General features: G+C 38.8%; 1 protein-coding gene across 3 annotated transcripts in view; it reads left to right on the top strand.

The window, feature by feature from the left end:
- Positions 1-9,779: 9,779 nt before the first annotated feature.
- LOC101158985 (single-stranded DNA-binding protein 3) overlaps positions 9,780-19,032 on the top strand; it is a 46,246-nt gene continuing 36,993 nt past the window's right edge. Inside the window, exon 1 of one of the 3 annotated variants that reach the window (XM_004082214.3) lies at positions 9,780-10,021. In XM_004082214.3, the coding sequence (XP_004082262.1) occupies positions 9,966-10,021 (56 nt within the window). In that variant the 5' untranslated portion in view covers positions 9,780-9,965. The remainder of the gene's footprint in view (positions 10,022-19,032) is intronic. The other 2 variants (XM_020713708.2, XM_011490266.2) reach the window with 2 other exon arrangements.

The raw sequence follows: 19,032 nt of genomic DNA, 5'->3' as shown, positions 1-19,032 counted from the left end.
ATGGCTAATTTTAGCATCAACACCAAAACATGCCTGTGGAGATTCTCATTCAGCCCAGCTGATTTCATAGTAGTTGTTGGTAAAAAAGCAGCCGGCTGGATATCTTTTAGTAGAGTATAGGTGAAACGCTTTAATAATAAAAGACAAATCAAGTCAAGTTCTGTACCTACTTCTTCAATCAACTTAAAAGAAAAAAATTTAGGGAAAAGTCAACTAAAGGTACCATATGTTATCATTCTTCTAAAAAAAAGTATTCCCTCATATTCTACTGACTGGTCATGTAGTCCAGATTTGATGGGGAAATTCTTTGAAAATGTTATCATTCTTTGAGTATTCATTGAATTTTATCACTGGGAGTTGCTGAGAAATTTTATGGGCAAAGTTACTGTTCAAAAGAAAAGCCGTGAGTTATCTTCTAGATCTTTAAAGTACAAGTACACAAACCAAAGGCCAAATTGTTCATTTATTTATGTTCTTTATGTTTAACCCTATAACAGCGTGTTGACATTCTTTGGACTACCATAAGTTTTCAATTAATGTAATTCCAGCTAATTAGGAAGTGGAGAAAAGCAGCTTTGCACTGATATGCAACACTTTACACTTTACACTTTACAGTAGTGAAGTGTTTACGCAATCAATGTGAATCAGCTAATTCAGATGCACTTTACGTGAGTAGATATTGCATAATAGCTGAAAGCCACTATTTTCCTTATCAGAATTAGCTGATTTACGTTGATTGTGTGAACAGTTAAAGAATTACTGTAGATCGTTATGAGGGTGTTGCCAGCGATAGCTCTGGTGTTAAACGGTTAAGGTCAGGTTTCGATAATCCTTGAGCTATTTTAAAAGTATTCCTAGTGGTGTTTTAATTATGATTATGCTGTTTGTTGCCAAAGTTAAAGGAAAAAAACGGTACTTTTCTAGTTTCTGCGGAGTGGCAGTAATTCACCTTTGAGTTTTGGCTGAGATCATTGGCGCATCCAACTTCGACCCCCTTCAACTCCCCATTGCTGTGGCCCCCTCGACGTATAATCTACGTCACAAAAACAATCTTTTTCAATGGTAATTTTTCTTCTGTTCTTAATTCACAATGACTGAATAAGCAAATACAGAAATTCAATTTGGAGCTTAATTTTTTACATTATGTCCTCCATCATCAGAAAAAAACAATACAATTTCATTAAAATATTTTAGCAGCTCTACAGGAAATATGCCCATCTATGATGCTGCAAATTACATTTTGTGTTTTATTACACAATCTCAAATCATGGATGTTGGGGTTGGGTTAAATGATGAATTGCGATTACTTTTTTTTTTTTTTTGCATTGTTGTTTCTCAAAATGCTCCAACAATCCTTTTCTTCCTCATGTTACCACAACTCACAAAGCAAAGGCTTGCTGTTACGCAGAAAAGGAAAGGAAGGAAATGATTCCAAAGGGTTGGTGGAATGAGCCCCACATCACTCCGAGAAGCCGGTGAGCTTTGATAGAGAAGCTCCAACAAACCAACTGATTACAACTGTAAAAGATGCCATTCATTTAGAAATGAACGTGTGAATGGCATGCTTCAGAGAGCAATCTAGAGTGATGAAAAATACAGGTTTGGCATGATTGAGCTTCAAACCTGTTTAGGAATTGCACGTGTGTGGGTGTGTATGTGTGTGTACACTCTCTCTGATAGGATGGAGGCTTCGTTAGGGTAATTACAGCTTTGCTATGTAAATAAGTTTGTCAAAGAAGAGCGAGGCACACCCACTTCTTTTTCAGACCCAATTAACCTAACTCCCCTGGAATTTACATAGCTAACAATCCCTAGAACCCACACACAGATGGATATGCACACACAGAGAAAGTCCATTGATACATTGCTATCAGTGCATGTATGTATATTTTTATCCGTAAATATTCCTCTTTAGGGAGGAGGAACAAGTCCACTACTGAACTTTTTTTTTTTTTGCTTTGGTTTTTTTCCTGATGTGCTTGCATCTTATTCAGCATTCAAACCACACCAAGGAGGGGGGATCAAGACCATTGGATCTTGGCTCCCATGACAACAATGAAGTGGAGGTAACCAGGGACCGGCAGAGTGTGTGGCTCACAGCCAGAACAGTTATTGTAGAACACGTGAAGCAGTGCCGGATACGTGGCTGCGAAGCATTTGCGACATCTAGCTAAAATAGTTTGATGCCAGGTGTAGGGCAGCTTGCTGGGTGAGTGGGGCTTGATTTGCAAAGTTCATAAAGGGATGACTTCCATATTGTTCTTCCCTTGATCGTTTTTGTGATAGCTTTTATTTTAAAGGGAATGACACTCATTACTTGAAGAGTGCAGCCCCCATTTCATTTGTATTTGTTACTTTGTTACTGATGTTGATGTAATAAAACACTTCTGTTTAACTCTTCAACACCCTAGATATCGCCAGCCACACCTAAGTGACACGCTTTTTGACATACCGCGTATCTTCAACATTTACAATTAATGTGAATTGAGAAAATCAACTTTTGATCTCAGTTTTGCACCGATATGCAACACATTAGTACCGTAAAGTGTTGCACAATGGTACATTCCATGATAGAATCATCTGATTAAACTTTCACTACAATAAAGTGTTGCAAATCAGCTTAAGGATGCTTTTCTGCCCTTTAGAATCAGTCAGATTTACATTAATTGCATATACAGTTAAAGAGTTGAGGTAATCGAAAGATTGTCAAAACTAGAGCTTAAGCTCTGATGTCAAAGACCCATTTCAATAAAAATTGTGTTTTGGGTGTTTTTGCATGTTCTTGTGCCATTTTTCTGGCGATGAAGGACATATATAAAAAAAGCTAATCTTAAAATTGCAGTTCTGATTATTTCTTTATTCAAATAGTTGTGAATTAGGAAGCTTGTCACAGTGATGTAGGTGCTACAATCAGGAGACCACATGATCCCAGCTCCACTCAATTTCCATCCATCCACAGACGACTACATCCATGTACATTTTTATTTTCCTCGTCTGAGCTGGTATCTGGCTCAGAACTGTACAGGTGGAACGCTCTTATATTGCTCACCATTTATGTTGCACCGGTAAAATTATGTTGAGATTGTAAGGGGCTGTAAGCTAGTGGGGGGCGGATGGGATATGAGAGCAGGCTTAATACCCGCCAACAGTTCCGCCCATAAATCAGTGGAGAGTTTCTAATGAACTCCCGCCGCTCTGCAGAAACTATGTCCAAGAAACGTCACAGGTTGTTTGGTTTTGGCTATTATAATTATATGATTGTGATTATAATGATCATAATTAAGACCACTTGGAACACTTACAATAGATCAAACGAAGATCAGAGCTGGGCTTTAAAGGGTTAAATTCATTCTGAATTTACCAGAACAAAAGTCTGCTCTTACTTAGCTAGTAGGATAAGAAATCAATAGCAGTTGTATGTAAACTGATCAGTCGGTAAGTGATTGATTGTTTTCCTGCAGCTATTTTCTATTCTCCCACATAAGTTATTGAAAGAGATGTAATGCATCTATTCTAAAACTCTGTTCAGGTTTCCTATGGTCGTTTCCTGTTGGTGACCATGTGACCATAAAGTGACGATAAAATGTTAAAGGGACTAGAAGATCTTAGTAAATTCATAAATGCATCAAAGATTTTTTTATTCCACCCAGATACCAGGAAGCAGAAAATGTGTGTGTGTTTGAACTCAAGAATGTCCGTGTGTGTTTAGTACTGTTTGAGGCAAGAGACTACAGCCAGCCAGGTGATATCTGTATGCATGAGGCATCATGCCGAGCTAACTGGCTGCTGGAGCTGCGGTGAGAAGCATCTATCATCTCGGGCCACTGATGAATGTCTGTCCTGAATGGCTCTGTGCAATAGTGAGAGAAGCAGAGAGAGCACGAAATGACTCATGGTGGAAGGATGAAGGGGGGGAGAGGAGGAGGAAGGAGGAGGAGGAGGAGCGGGAGGACACAAGGTGGAGGGATGAAGAGAAGGGGGAGGATGAGAGACAAAGTGGGGAAAGCAGAATATTCAATGAGGTCGCATGCGACTTTGGAGATGGAGAAAAGTCGAGGAAGAGTCAAAAATGCAGAAAAATGTCTGGGGGAAGATGGAGAGAAGGGAGCTGGGAAGTGGAAAAACAAAAATACGAGGAATAGGCAAGACAGAGAGACAGGCAGGCAGGCAGACAGACAGACAGACAGACAGACAGACAGACAGACAGACAGAAGATGTTGCATAAGGAGTAACAGAGGGAGAAAGTGGCAAAAAGGCATTAAAGTGGGTCAGATGAGAGGATGACAGTGTTGAAGAGAGGGAGGAAGAGGGATAAGAAAGAGGGATAGCTGTGGAGGAAGAGGAGTAGACAGAACTGGAAGGAGAAAAGAAAGAGGATTCATTGTGCAGCATTTTGGGAGATGACAAACAAACAAATAACGACATTCTAAGACACAATATAGAGAACATCAACACCTCCAACCCAAAACAGGAATAAATCTATCCTCTAGGTGTGGTCCACGTTTGCGCGTGCATAGTTTTGGATGGGGGGGGGGGGGGGCATTATATGTGAAGTGATTCAGACACACTGTACTTTGTTGAGGTCACACTAAAGTATCTCGGTCAGATTAACTCAAACTTTGTAAACCCAATTTTTATTTTTGTCATTGATTTTTTAACAGATGTTTTCATATATTTATATATATTTATCTGGGTTTTTCTAAATGAATGGATCTGCTATACTTTGTAAGTTTTAAAGATGATTATTTGGCTAGATAGCCCCAGACCATCATACCCACTGTGCTTGAGTGATTTTCTTTTAATGAAATGCTGTCCGGCTTATGACCCACACAAATGAAAATTGTGTGTTGGGTGTTTTTAACATTTTCTTGTTGCATTTTTCTGATGACGGAAGACATATATATATATAAAATTAAGCTAAAAACATAGCATTTCTGAGTATTTCATTGTAAATCAGGAGCAGAGGAAAAAATGCTGTTCGAAAAAAACTTTAGCTGTGGGCTGCAAGCTCCCTGCTCCGCTCCATTCTGATGCATCCACAAATAAGATCCACATACGTCTTTGTTTTCCTCTTCTGAGCTGGTATCTGTCTCAAAACTATATGGCTGGATAACTCCAATATTGTTCACCATTTTTGTTGCAGCTCTAGTGCTGGGTTTGTGTTGTGAGGGGCTATAAGTTAGCAGGAGAGCATGTAAACAGATGGATGATGGGGAGTGAGTGTGGGCTTACTCCACAGGTTTTTGTCATTTTGGCTAAGAACAGCAAGATCACTTGGAACACTTAAAATAAAACAAAAGATGATTGCAGTGGGACTTTAAAAATGCAAGTTGTTATTGTGTTTTTTGTTTGGATCACAAAATATTTATCAGAAAGATTCGGAAATACGGAAGACCAAAAGGGTCCTTTTTGTCCCTTTTGGTCAGCAGAGTCTTTGATTTTTCCAAAAGTCTATTGATTCCCATTTTCTATTTTATTGCTGAATCATGAACACAGACCTTAACAGACCCATATTTGTTTTTTTACATTTTGCTCTATATTCCTTTTCCCCTGAATAACTTGTAATGCTTTTTGAGTATATTTTAAGTAGGCTGATTATTTTCATTTATGTCAATTTGTTTCTGATTTGTTTTTTAATTCATGCATATGTGATCCTGATTTCTTTAAAACATTTTTTCCACTAACATGCTTTGATTAGAAGGTTTTTTTTGTGCACTTAACATGTTTGTCAATAATTAGTGAAATTGGGGTCAACTTTCCATAAAAAACAATTAGGTAAAGTACATTTATAAATAGAGAAGGTTGAGGAAGCAATCGTTTTTTACAGCTTTGGACAGATTTAGATCATTTAAAAATTAATTTAGCATAAAGTAACTTCTGCCTAATGTTATGAATTTGATTTTCGACATAGTTGAATTGAGATCAAGTTGCAGAAATACAAAAAATATAAAATGGGAGTATTTCAGGCAGGCAACTCGAGCAGTGCGTTTACCTGGTTACTCCCCCCTGCGGGTGGTTCAGTCTAATCAACTCACCTGTTCAGGTGTGCGGTCCAATCCCTCTTCATCCATTTCCCCGAGCCCTGCGTTCGTCCCCCCACCCTCCTCCCCGGCTTCCATCTGTGAGCTCTGTTTAGGGTAGTTTAATAACCAAAGTTTTGTATGGAGATCTTTGTTTTATGTATCTGAACGGAGCCTTATGCCAAACTAAAAGAAATATGGAAATAAATCTTCTTTACTGCATGAGTTGTCTGACTGAAATACCTTTTTGTATCTCTGTACATTATACCAGTCTCTAACCACAATAAAAAAATGTTTTCTGTATGAACAAAATCTAATGTTTCTAACTAGTTTGCTGTCAAATAACAAGAGTTAATTAAGAAGTAATTATCCTGAGAGAAAATTAATTTGCTCCAACGTATCCGTGACACATTTGTTTTATTATAAAATAAATCTTTATTTATCCATCTGCTTAGCAACATTTGTAACAGTGTGTCAGCCTGTTTTTAAAAGTTTTTAATTCTTGTTTTGTTACATTTGACAGTGTCTGAAAAAAACATTACGTAAAAAAATGAGTCAAATAGAAATATTTAAGTAATAAAAAATAAAGATACAATATGAATAGACAAAGGACACCAAGACAAATATAAACATTAAAATTAAGGTTTGGCAAACATCAAAAGAAATCTGGTGGGAAAAAGTGAGATGTTATCCAGGCTGTAACACAGTTTTAATGTGAGTTTATTTTACTTTTTTTATGTTTTTTATGTACTTTTTTTACTATTTCTGTAAAATGTAATATGAGTCACAGTTTTACCAATGCTCTAAGTTTATGGTCGGACATGTACGATGCAGTATTGCCCAAAACAAGCTTTGCTTTGGAGGAAATACAGAGAAATTTGAATGATGGCTAAATGGCTAAAGCCTTTTATTCTGTATTCAGTGTTTTTATTTCAATGGTTGAGAAATACCTTCTCAATACTATGTTTCAAATGAGAGTTTCCAAACTTTTTGTGATTCTAATTTGCTATATCAGAAAGTTTTTAGAACTCAAAAGCCATAATAAAAAAGAAATTAAAAGAAAAACACGGTGTACTTTAAAATCCGGAGAACAAAATACAGTATATGTGTTAGTTCAGATGGTGTTTACTGACTTTGAAGCAATTTTGAGAGGTATATGGGTCAAAATATTTGGTTGGTGATAGTATGAATACACTAACAAGGCTTACGTGTAGCGTTGTTGGACTGTTTTTTTTATGTTTTACTAATAAGATTATAGTTAGTCACAGTAACATTTATTTTAGGGGTACCATTCTGTTATTTTACGTGTTGCAAACAAGGTTACAGATATTGTGAATACACTAACGTGGATTACACTTCTAACGTGGCTTATGTATAGCATTTTACAAACAATTCCTAGAGTAACTGAAGGAAATTAATAAAGTCTGACTGATGGATTTAGGTTTGACTCTTTTGTCTCACTTAACGCGCCCTATAGTTTTGTACATCTCATGAAAAAAGTTTTAAAATGGACCATTCATTGACCAAGCACCTTACAATATTGTGCGGTTTATAGTGAAGGAAATACGGTACTTTGGTTCACTTCTGATTTTAGTTAATCGGATTGTGCATTTGCATTCAAACTCTTGCTAAACCACACCAGGGTTCACTTGCAAGTGAGGCCACATCCTTTTTGTTTGTCAGATCGTAGTTCACCTGTTTGGTCCTCAAATATGAACTTTCATACCTGCAAAGCAAGACAGTCCATCCAGTGCAAAGCAGAAAGGCCAAAATATGTAGCGTAAATTAACCCTTTAACACCCGAGCTGTCGCCGATTACACCTAATTAATCTTTGACATATGAGGTAATTGAAAAATGTCAACAGTATAAAAGGGTTAAAAACAAAGAAAAAAAACCCTTCTTTTTACGCTTTTTGAGGCAAAATAGGGGGAATCTAATTCTGGCATGGTAAACGTACCTTGGCACAACAAGGGTATTGAAACACTAAGTAAAATCTTTGTAATAAAAAAGATTGTTTGACTTCCAATCTTAAACATCATTAACAAGGAATAAGACAAAAAGAAAGGCAGGTTTTCTGTTCTTTTGTTTCTCACAGAAAATAAAGTATTGAGGAAATATGACATTCATTTGTTAATGTAAATTGCCAATTTTAAAATATTTTTTATAAAATGTAATTTTTTATTAAAATATTTATTAATCTATGCATAGCATGTTAAAAACAGTCATGAAATTCTAGACTTTATTCTTGTATTGTTGTGTTTTCATATACTCTTTCTTACAAAAACTGAGCTGATTTTCTTTGTCTTCTGTGGATCTTGTTCATTTCTTTTTGAATATGTATGTGCAACAGAGCAAGTGTTTGTGTCCTCATGTGAAAAACAGGCCTCGGCTCTCTTATAGAAATGTATCCTCTCCCCGTCTCACGCAAACAAAAATCTACGCACGCTGATCCCCTCGCACAGACACACAAACGCCGCTGTGCACACAGACAGACACAAATGCAGACAGTCAGCTGTGCCCTTCCCACAGATAGAAGCACGAAAACAGAACACACTGCCTCTCCCTGCCTTACACACATATATGCACTCACACACACACATTTGCACACACAAACTCTGCAATAGTCCTCTGCACACTCTTAAAGGGACAAGACACAAAACTAAGCCTCTCCGTCAAGCAAAAACACAAGATGTAAAGTAGACATGTTTGAGTTTAAATGTCTAAACCAGAAGTAGGCATTATCGCTGTCTGGTAGGGAATGTTCGGGATGATGCTTCCTAATGTTTCATGCAAAAAACCCCAATGTTTTCTGTTTATCGCCTTTTATTAATGCTTAATATAAAACAAGCAGCGTAGAAATATTTGACATTCCTCCTTGTTGTACAGTAAAGCACAAAAATTGAGATTTTTTTGTGTGTGCAATTCAGTCCACATATTGGTCTCACAAACAAGGAGGAAGTCAGCTGCTACTTTGCAAAAGGAAAACTAGAGAAGCGGTATATGTCAGCTTCAACAAAAACTTTAAATTATTAACAAGTCGGTAAAGGTGCTGCTCAGTTTGTGTGTAAAAGAAATCCTAAAACTGAACCTTGGTTTAATCCCATTTTTAATTTACATACATAAATAATAAATGATGCTTCTAAATAAAAACAAAAGACGCAAACATAAATAATTAATTAAACAAAATTAAATCACAATGCCTGGGTTCTGGTTAGAATCAGCTGTCATACATTGCATTAAAAAAAAATCACTTAAAGCCTATTATTAGTCAAGTACCATGAGCAGCTCATCACAACAAGGCCAGACAGTAGTGTGCATTGATTCATTTAGAGATAAGTTGACCAATACTATTGTTTTTTTTTATGAGTGTAATTGTCCATTTGGAGTACTTCTGCAGAACTGGTACTTTGAGGTATGCAAATGTGGTTAACATGTACTAAATATGTAAGTTAATTATATTTGCATTAATTTGTTTGGATGTGTTAAGACTGTTTCGTTTTAAAATAACTAAACCGAATTGGAATGTAAGGCCCAAAGTTGAAGGCCCTCAGAAAAGAACTTGAACTTGAGCAAAGTCTGCAGAAATGGAGACACTGTGGCTTTAAGAAGCCCCCACCGTCTCACAACAGGGGGGTGTGGGCTGAATCCAGGAACAGCGATTGAAAAAAAAAAAAAAGAGAGAAAAAAAAAAGAAAAAAAAAAGGCTCCACCACTGGACTGTTTCAAGTTCCCCCCGGCTGAAACCCTGCCTGATTTGTGGGCAATGTTGGGGATGTAAAAAAAAAAAAAAAAAAAAAAAAAAAGGAAACCGGAGCAAAGAGAGCGCAGGGGAGAGACAGGGAGACAACACTAACAGGGTAGCTATGGAGATAGTAGGTTTTCCTGGTAGCTTTCTTTGACAGGTGTCGAGTGGGATAAAACAAAGTATCACAACAGCTTCCAAGATGTATGGCAAAGGAAAAGGAGCTGTTGTCCCCTCCGATAGCCAAGCGAGAGAAAAGTAAGTAAATTATGATCGCAGTGTCACAACAAGAACCAAACAGAAGTGTGCAAAGCGGCTTGCTAAACTTGCTAACTGATGTTCAGCCACTTGGTTGAGCTTGTCATGCACGAGTTTTGTGCCTAAAGTAACTTAGTTGTGTTTCAGTCTTCTGTTCTGCTGCTCCTAACTTGCAGGCATGGCTGCTAAGTTAGCCCAAGTTGCTAGCTGAGGTGCCAGTTTCACTCCCAACTTAGTTGTTTATTTTGTGTAATTTCTTGTTGCGGGAGTTTCTGTTTTTCTCTCAGTAATTTCTTTTAAATTTTTTATTTAAAATGTGCGCCCCTGCCCTGGCTGAGCAAAGATGGAGGAGTGGGGGGTCTGTGTTCGCCCCGGCGTGAGGAAGGAACAATGCTATCGGAGGGACGCTGGCTTTTGTGTCTCCGGTGTTAAAATAGCGTGCAGCCGAAGGGGAGTTAGTTTGATTTTTCTTTTTTGGTAGAAAAAGTAGCGCTACGGTTGTTTTTGTGGAACCGCTTCGCGCGAGGGTGTTTCGGGATGGTTTCATCCCTCCTCCTCCTAAACTTTTTGTGCCCATTTTGGGGGGTGGGGGTGGGCGCTGGAATCGCAGCCGCCCGGCGCGTTGGGACCCCCCCCCCACGGACGGACGGACGGGTCCGCTCCGCCGGGGTTTTCGGTCCAGGAGCGGCGATCGCGTGCGAGTCTGCTCCCCGTCCGACCTCTTTGTCTGCAAAGCCTGCCGTTCACGCAGCGTAAAACACTCGAGTGCTCACAAAATAAAAAGCCTGCACGAGGCTTGAACTTTGCTGGATGGAGCTCGCCCCCCCCCCCCCCCCCTCCAGAATGAGTTGGTGCAAACCTTGAGGTGGGACACAATTGTCTTGACTGTTTACACAAAGATCAGCGGGGATCCTGTCACCTCAGATCTCTTGATCACTTGGTGAGCATCGCTCTTTAACCCTCACTTCCCAGTTCCCATCCCCTCGTTTCAGTGCTGAATTATTGAGGAAGACTGTTCTCAGGGACAGATGAGGAAGACAGGGAGAAGAAGGGGATAGGGTGGGCAGGCTCATTCAAGTTTAAAGAAGGGGGGGGGGGGGTGTCCGGATCCAGGATGTCAGGTGTTCAGGGAGGTTTTGCTGGAAGTAAAAGCAGTGATGTCCCATCCCTGAGCGCAGAAGCAAAAGGCAAGCTGGGAGGTGGGGGGGGGGGGGGGGGGGGGCACACATGGTGTGAAGAAGGAGGCAATCTTTGTTTAAGCATAAGCAAAAATGGTCAGAGTGCAGAAATCCTCAGCAGAGTCATTTTTTAAATGCTTTGCTGCAGAAACTTTTTTTCTTAACCGCAAAAGCCACTACAGCTTGCCCCCCCCCCCTCTCTGCTTCTTTCTTTATCCCCCTCCTCTGATACCCTGCTGTTTCTTCCTCCCCACCAAAACTTTTGCACGCCACCTCTTGAATCCCTGGCTCCACCCCCCTCAAACTTCTCTTCCTTTTCAATGAGCTTCTGGGGCTTTCAATAATGCAGCAGGCCAGGTGCACACGCACGCACAAGCAGCCCCTTTAGCAACGCTAACAAAAACACACGCACACACAACACGTATAAAACTTTCAGCGAAAGTCTCACGGGGCGGAGGGCTCTCAAACCTCGTCCAGGAATGGGAACGTCCTACCATGGAAACTGGGAATCTGCAGGTGTAAGCGATGCATCGCATGTGGTGTAAGTTTGGGATATGTAGGCTTCGGTGCGTTTGTGTGGCCTGAGACAGGACTGACCCGAAAGTGGCAGTGACTTACACTCTACACCAGCGGTCACAGGGAGCTTTGTGACCTACAAATTGCTGGTAGCCTTAGAAAGTGGTCAGATTCCCCTGGCTAAAGTGGTCAAGTGTGCGTTTGTGTGTGTGTGTTAGCAGGAGTGAAGCCTTTAGTCTCCAACCAACTAATTTGACTCCTTTATGTTTGTTATGGTGGCGTTTATTGAAGTTTCCCTGCATTTATTAGTCAGAGCTAATAGTCAGGAACAAAAAGCAACTTCAAATGTTTAGTTTTGTTCTTTTGCGTGTTTGTAAAGCTGTCGCAATTACAAGCAAATTAAAAATGCACCAGCCCTACTTTCATTTGCTCGTTTCTGATTTTTGCGAATTCTGATGTGAAGCTGGTTTTCTTTTTAAGAACTATAATGTAATCATGCTTGAACAAACAAATGTTTTCTCTGTAACACAAAGTGTATGTTTTTGTAATAAAATGAAAACATTACATTTTCTGAAATGGCTTTAAAACTAAATGGGGTCTTAAGTGTAATGGGTAAAGAAACACCATTGTGGGAGAAAAGAAATGGGGTAAAAAAAAAAAAAGTTTATAGCTACGAATATTGTTTCTTCTGTCATTTTACCTCCTTTGTGGGGTAAATACCTTAGCATGAGATTGACACCTAAACTGTGACGGGGACGGAAAAAGAAAGTCAACAAAGGAGCAGAAGAGAGTATGTGTAGGGAAACAAAAGTCCAGTGCACGAATCCAAAGAAGTTATGAAAAAGCCCCATAAAATGTAGTCTATTGAGAAAGTGATGATCAAAATATATCAGTTGGGAGGATTGGTTAGATTAGTCTGTTTTCTTGTTTGTGCTTCTTACTTCTTGGATAGTATATATTTAAGATAATATCACTAATAAAATTCAGGTTGTTTCCAGCCAGTTTGGTCCAATTAGATGTAAAATCAGATTTAAAAAAAAAAGTTAAGGTGGGGTTGGGTACCTCGAGCAAATAACTGGTTCTGAATTAGTACAAAATAATATTATTAGATATTACTTCCAAAAGTAACAGAAAATCACCTTTTATTTTGGAAAAATATATATATCTTTAGAAAATAAAATCAGTTCATTGGTCTGGTCAACCAATTTTGGATTTTTTTGTGGGGATCAATTAGTAAAATTGTTTTATATTTATCAACAAACTAAAAATATGCATATTGTTATCCAGCTTGAATCAAGATCAGCCGGAGACGAACTCTAGTATCTGCCTTTTATGCCATTTTTAGTTTAGACGTCATTTTTATCTGGGTTTATACCAAAGTGTTATCTGGACACAGTGGTGAACATCTGCTCCAACTGCAGCTGTACCAACTGCTGCAGAGATTTGTTGAGATCTGTGGATTCATTCTGCTACTGATGTGGGAGGGCAACATGTCAAGCCCCCATTGCCCCTCAAGAAAAGAAAAGAACTGAATACCTGACGTCTTCGATGACACCAGAAAGGTCGCTAGATTTTGTTTCTAGACTCTGTTGATCAAGTCACTGAAAGTGTTTATGTGTGGTGGAGAAATCACTCCACCAGTTTAAATGTACAGTGTCAACCAGCATTGTGTTTGAAGACGTTTACATATCTCTATTGGTTAAGCTGCTTCTCAACAGCTTATTGTTCCGCAAATAAACCTTTGTGGAGCAATAATTTCCCCAGAAGCAAAGTAACTAAAGTAACATGGCTTGGTGTTAATATGACATTAAGCATTCTGGTCACTCAATAAATATGGTTGTAACCTATGATAATTGTTGTAACCTATCATAATTCCTAGGATTCAACTAATCATAATTGCTGTGAGGTTGTAAAAGTTGCAAAATACAACTGTAAAAGTTACTAAATTATTAGCAGTGTAGGGTTTAGCCTGTTTGATCAGGTCTGTCTTAGACCGTCTGCTCTGTCTAACATTTATAGCTGACAGATGGATTTTTAGAAAAGGCTAAATATGATCCATATTTGTTCTTTTATCTTTCACCAAGAGTTTAAAATTGTCTACTTTTAAATGAATTAAAATTAAATGACCATCCTATATGTAATCCATTATGATTTCTGCCTTCCATTTGCAAAGTATCAGCTCTTGTTTATGGCTTTCTTGGGTTTAGGGGAAGTTTAGGAGAATGTTTGACCATTCTTCCAGATTTTCTAAATCAAACTCTGATGTTGGACAAAAAGCCTGGACTTCCGATAATTCATCCCAAAGGTCATAAGGTAGACCTGTCGGGTTCTTCACACCAAACTAGCTCATCCATCTTTTATGGATCTCAATTTGTTCATTGATTCTCTGTCAAGGGTAAACAGAACGAGGCGATTCCCCAACTGTTCCAAAATTGCTCTCAAATGAAGGGACACGTGAAAAGTAACCCCATACCACCACCAGCACCACCAAACTTCAGGGTTGCCTTAATAGAGTCACACTAGTACAGCCAAATCCAGACTCATCCACAAAGTTGCCAGATGTTGGAGTGTGATTTGTCACTCCAGAGAGCGCATCTCCACTGCTCTCGAGTCCAGTGGTGGTTTGCTTTAAACCACTGCATCCACCACTTTGCACTTACTGATGAACTGCTTTGATTGAGCTTCTCAGCCGTGGATTTTCCATGGAAGTCATTGTTCTTTAGCGAATCTGAAATCCACATTGATCTTGAAGGCCTGGAGGGATTGACTGGAGAAATTTAGAAACCTCACCCGATCACGCTCACATAGCATTTGCTGACCCCCCCCCCAACCCCCCCCGCTCCGTCAGCTCATGTGGCCGACCACTTTGTAGAGTCGGGAGTTCCCACACACTTCCACTTAGTGTGGAAATTTCATGACCGGACTTGTTGCTCAGGAGCATCCTATCACACCAGCACGCTGGAATTCACTGAACTCTGAGAGCAGCTCGTGCCTTCACAAACGTTTGAAGCAGGGACCTTTTCCCCCCAAAATTGACTGAAATACCACAAGTCAACAACTTGGATGGATGAGTGAATACTTTTGAAGAAGTTTGACATGTTTAAGATTGGCAGATGTGGCAGTGGCTCAGCAGTTTTATGGAATTCTAATTCCTTAATCTTTAAATCATTGTAAAGAAAAATATTTTTTATAAATACAAATCAATATATATGTTTTGGACTTTCTAAGCTAAATTTTGTTAATTCACATTTACACTCTCCTGATTACTCTTTTGTGAATTATTTTTTGAATAAGAAGCAAACCCAACTCTTTGAACCGGGAATGTTGTTCCTGTGAGGAAATTAATAACTGCAGTAACACAAACAGTTGGGTTAATGGTAACGGATTTATTTACCTCCTGTGCATAGGCACTAATGTCTCTAATGAGCTAAAAGAACATCATTCTTACATTTTCGGCGGGAAAGCCCTGTAAATGAAAAGGAAGATCGGCGTGTTTTCTTATGTCAAACGAAGGAGAGGAAGGAAGTCTGATGTGACAAACAATAACGCACCCAATCCACTGGAGCAGTTCTGGAAACTCTGCTCCCGAGAATATTTCCTTTTTCGATTGCAAAACTAAAAAAGGGCAAGTAGACTATACAAAGTCAGCATTTGGCAAAATGCCGGCGTATAAGTGGACTTGGCCTCAGACTTGCTGTGCGGGAAAAAGGGAGTGATTTCATCCCAGACAGGTTCTGGGATTCTGGAGGATGATTGCAGGTCAGTCAGATGAAACAAGCTCCCAACAGTTGCTGTCACTCCGCTATATTTAGAATTTCTATACAAAAAAAAGCTGTTTTTCACCCCCATATTTGTATATCTAGATGTATAGAGGGGAGAAAGAGATAAATTATTTCAACAGTTTGTTTGTTTTTACACTGACCCTGCCTTTTAACGGCTTCTGAGATTTTTCAGAAGGACGTTACAATAGCATGTAGGTTCATCTTTATGCAGCCCAAACCGGGTTTTGAAATATGTCTGTCTTTTGAAATCTTTGTAGTGTTTTTTTTATTTATTTCTTTGGTTACGTTTCACTGGTGAATAGAGAGCTGTCCTTGAAAATCTCTCACCTCGGTTTAAGGACGTATCCTTGTCACGAATAATCGTAAATTCTCTCAAAATAGTGCCGGTTATCTCACGCAGAATAACGTGAGGGGTCTAGCTGCGTACTGGAATGTTGATAAAAGTTCACCGGTTATAGCACCTGCCATCTTTTTAAATGAAAGAGCTTATTCCTTTTAACGGTCTGAATTTTCTTATTCTTTTAAGATTTCTTTAATTGAAACATCATATAAAAAGAGCAATTCCAATTATACTCTCGCTATAGAAGCTCCTTATTTTTACAACTGTACATTTCTAATTAGAGGGCCAGGAGAGCAACAGCAGCCTCAGGATGTTTAGTGTAGATTTCAGCCCTTTGGCAAACTTCTCCATAATGATATTTCTGCACATCTGACAAAGACACTTTGATGAGAACCTCATTCATCCTAAATTATTTAGAAGTGGGCATTAAATTTGGCCCAGTAGCCCAAAACATCTGTGTTATTCCTATCTGAAGGACAACGTGTAATCATTTAGGAATCATGGGATCCTCACCACAGACACTGTTTGTCTATTCATGTCTTTTTCAGACTGCATTTGCATATTAACAAGGCATTTGCATAGCACTGGTAGTAAGAACAGGTCAGGCATGGGGCATATTTGCAGTATCGCAACACCACTTGTCATTTCTCCTTCATAACAGAAATAGTAAGTAAACATGAACAGAATTGAACTTGAAGCCTGTCTGTAAAGTGTACACTGATCAACAAAGATATGTTTCCCTCAGCTCATTTGGTTTTTTATGATTATTGTCAGGGGATAACACACATCAGCATAGATTATGCTTTAGTAGGTTGGATTTAATGTCTGTACTTGTGATTAGCAGAGTGTGAAAAGTATTGATTGACAGTGAAGTCTTTATCAGCTTTGAGATTCTGAATTGACTCGCAAATCCCAGAAATCGTTTTCTCTTAATGACTTTCTGTTGGCGGGATGAAAAAGCCAGGAGTCGGATACAAAGGCAGCGAGCGGATGGTGCACCAAGCAACACCTGGTTATTGTGCTGTGAGCGCACTCTGCCGTGGTTGTGTTTTAAAGACATCGTCTCTGCTGGTGGAGGTAAAAAAAAATGTAACAACTAATTTTGCGCTGAACTCTAAAAAGATTAACGTTTTTCAAAAACGCATCCCATTACCTGAATGTGACATGAGTTTGGCCAAAACTCAACAGGTTTAACTTTTAAAACGTGCTCAATGGCCGCATTTAGAGCCCGAAAATTGACTTAAAAACCTGCGCAGCAAGTCACGAATGCAAGAGTTTTGAACATGGAAGCCCAAAATGCACATATACGTGCATTTTCGTCTACTTTTATTTGGAAGTGGCCGCTTGAATGCGCCGATGGGAACGTAACATTAGAGCATGCAACAGCAAATAAAGGTAATTTGTATTTTAACCCATTTTTTCCCTTCTGATTTTCTAAGAATGACCAATGACAGCAAGCACACACGTGAAATCTTTTCTATTCATAAAACACTGCAAGTGTTATTTTGTAGAAGCGTTAAAGCCTGGTGCTTTCTTCTCTCACCTTACTGACTTCCAAAACAAAGTGTCTTAAAATAAAAATATGGAAGAGTAAAGTGCTTTTAAATAAATCAAGTATCTCAATTTCTCCTTTCCAAGTCTCCCCCTTTATCCAAGTCATTTGTTTTTTAAGTAATTGTTTGTTTACACCTTCAAAATGATGCTTTCCTGCATCTAAATTCTGGACGACCCCTCATTATTTATGAAGTAATTGTGATTAAAATTGTAAATTCTCAGCTGCAAAATTGTGTATGTGCTATTCATGTCATTTGCTGTTCAGACTAAAGTTTATAAATGTCATTTTGACACAGAGTTGTGAACATTTTCTGCTCTCACTGCAGCTTTTGGCAGTAGTGCTGCATAAAGACCAAAGACTCGCGTCGCCTCCTTTCTTCCCTGAATTTCTGATGCAAACCCAGATGTAGTGTTCTAGAACCTGGTTTTAAAATGAGAAATATCTTTTTGAATCCTATGCTTAAAAAAAAAGTTTTCATCCTAAAAATGCTGAGGACAAAAAAATGCATACACACATAGTAGTGAGGAGAAATTGGTTAAAGGTTGGGAATGTGGTGCTGCTCTACACGCCATTGGTCTGGAGCGGCCACATGGAAAATGTCTGAACTTAAGCAGGTTTACCATTATATCTCCATTAGACGCTTTTTTGTTTGTTTGTTGCTGTTGTCTCTTTATTTTATCGTAAATGACTTAAACACAGTAAAAAAGAAGGACGGCTTTTAAAAAAATTCAGTGTACAACATCTCGATTATCTCAAAACCATGTTTCATTGATCACTTCATTGACTAATGACAGGGAGTTTCACTCTGAGCTACTGTCCTCCTCATTAGGCCCTTATTGGCCTGTCAGAGGACTGACTGCTCTGTGCACACAGAGCACTGTCATATCCACGCTGCAGGTCGATTGATGGTCCATTAACAGCCTATTAAACATGACTAACAGAAGGAGTTAGGAGAACAATGTTGAGCCAACTGGGGTTTCCCACTACACGCCATAGATTTTTTTCCCTTAATAGATTATAGTGTATAGCCCTTTTCAAGTGTTGCTGGTCTTTTTATTGGAGTTATTTAAACAAAAAGTCAGGTGTGAGAACTCTTGGTGTATTTTGAGAATTGTGGGAATGTCTATCATCTAAAGGAATTTGTGTCATTATCTAGTTCTTTCTACCAGGTGCATATTTACAAAATGTCTTTTCAAGATTTGACTGGAAGTCGATGAAGGACTTTGATCAGAAGTGGTGGTCAAAATGACAAGTATCCACTGAGAAACAATGCAATAAAGATTAGTCAAGTTTCCACCAGAATTGTTTTTTTCCTAGAAGTTTCAAGATTTTCTGGTGTTGTGCTTTTTTTGTGTGCCAAGGTTGAATATTAAGCTCAAAAACGTTTGAATTAACTGAGATAAACACTAGGTGTCCGAGCACCTATTTCCACTGAACTGCAAAAATCTGGGTCAAATCTAAAGGATCCTGCTGTTTGTAATTTTTGTGATTACAATCTTAAAAGGTTTGACCTACAAACACATGTGTCACGTCCAACACAGAACATATGCAGATAGTCATCAGCCTGTACCAGTTCTTCATTTATTATGCATTTTAAAACAATACATAGCTGTTTTCCATGTTTTTTGCAGAAATATGGA

The sequence above is a fragment of the Oryzias latipes genome, chromosome 22 (assembly GCF_002234675.1).
Source record: "Oryzias latipes chromosome 22, ASM223467v1".
Lineage (NCBI taxonomy): Eukaryota > Metazoa > Chordata > Actinopteri > Beloniformes > Adrianichthyidae > Oryzias > Oryzias latipes.
Note: the sequence above shows the minus strand (reverse complement) of the source record. Positions and strands in the feature narration are given on the sequence as shown.